Source organism: Colletotrichum abscissum (genome assembly GCF_030869225.1).
Source record: "Colletotrichum abscissum strain IMI 504890 chromosome Unknown Scaffold_338.1, whole genome shotgun sequence".
In the NCBI taxonomy this organism is placed as follows: Eukaryota; Fungi; Ascomycota; class Sordariomycetes; order Glomerellales; family Glomerellaceae; genus Colletotrichum; species Colletotrichum abscissum.
Genome location: NW_026850252.1, coordinates 1 through 883, shown reverse-complemented (window position 1 = coordinate 883; position 883 = coordinate 1). Strand labels below are relative to the sequence as shown.

Genomic DNA, 883 nt, shown 5'->3' with positions numbered 1-883 from the left:
TTTTTTTACCGTGACACTTAGTATGCTCACGCAATTCGCCAATGCTCTTTCGAAATGCTTGCTTGAAGACAGGTAAAGAAGTGTTTCAACGACAGTTGATGCCTTGACTCCATCGCCAGCTATCTGTGGCTACGTCCAGAGCAGCCCATCGGCGAGTCGGTCCGGAAGAACTCATGAGAACAGTCTGGTGTCGCCTGGGGTGACACACAGTCCCAATGTTGTTCGAGACTTCGAAACACATCACTAGCAGACGAAGACCGAAGAAGCGGAGTGCTGCGGGAGCTACAGTGAAGGCGAAGAGCGTGTCTGCCATGTGTTCGCTAATGACGGACTGTTGTTAGACACTCGAATGGCAGAGAACCCTTGCGCTTGGCCCGATTAATCAAACGCAGCTAGCAAGCGCAGCCAGCAAACGCAGCCAGTATTACGAAGACCAGAAGCTGGGAGGGTAGACAACATCGACCACGGCCCGCTTCCCACATCATCGCCCGCTTTGCGTGTCTGGACGAATCAACTACATCGTACATCAACCTGCTCCCGCAACCGACTCCGGACCATCACAATCGACAGACAGTCCGTCTGGGCCATCACTTCTCGCAGCTCGGGCTGGCCAAGAAATGCCAGCACCGTATCGGCAGCCGCGATGGCTTCCCTCGGCGTTATGCAGTGTGTAAGCTCCTGGTCGCAGGTCTCGGGTGAAGTGCCTCGGGGCCTCCCACGTCGTTCCCTTTGTGTCCACTCCGGGGATGCCTCATCCTCCGGCCCCATCGTCACTTCCGCTCGTACAGGCCTATCCTCAACTCCCGTCTCCCAATTGTGTTTCTTGCCTTGCTGTCTCTTGGACCGTTTCTTCAGAGACGCCTGCTCGAACAGCGAGCGGATC

The 883-nt window shown here is 55.7% G+C and overlaps 1 protein-coding gene across 1 annotated transcript; it reads right to left on the bottom strand.

The window, feature by feature from the left end:
• Positions 1–243: 243 nt before the first annotated feature.
• On the bottom strand, positions 244–883 carry CABS01_17107 (uncharacterized protein; the record flags this gene model as incomplete). The annotated part of the gene is made up of 2 exons (XM_060550434.1): positions 244–282; positions 526–883. Coding segments are annotated over 2 exons (397 nt in total), but the record flags the coding sequence as incomplete, so codon positions are not given.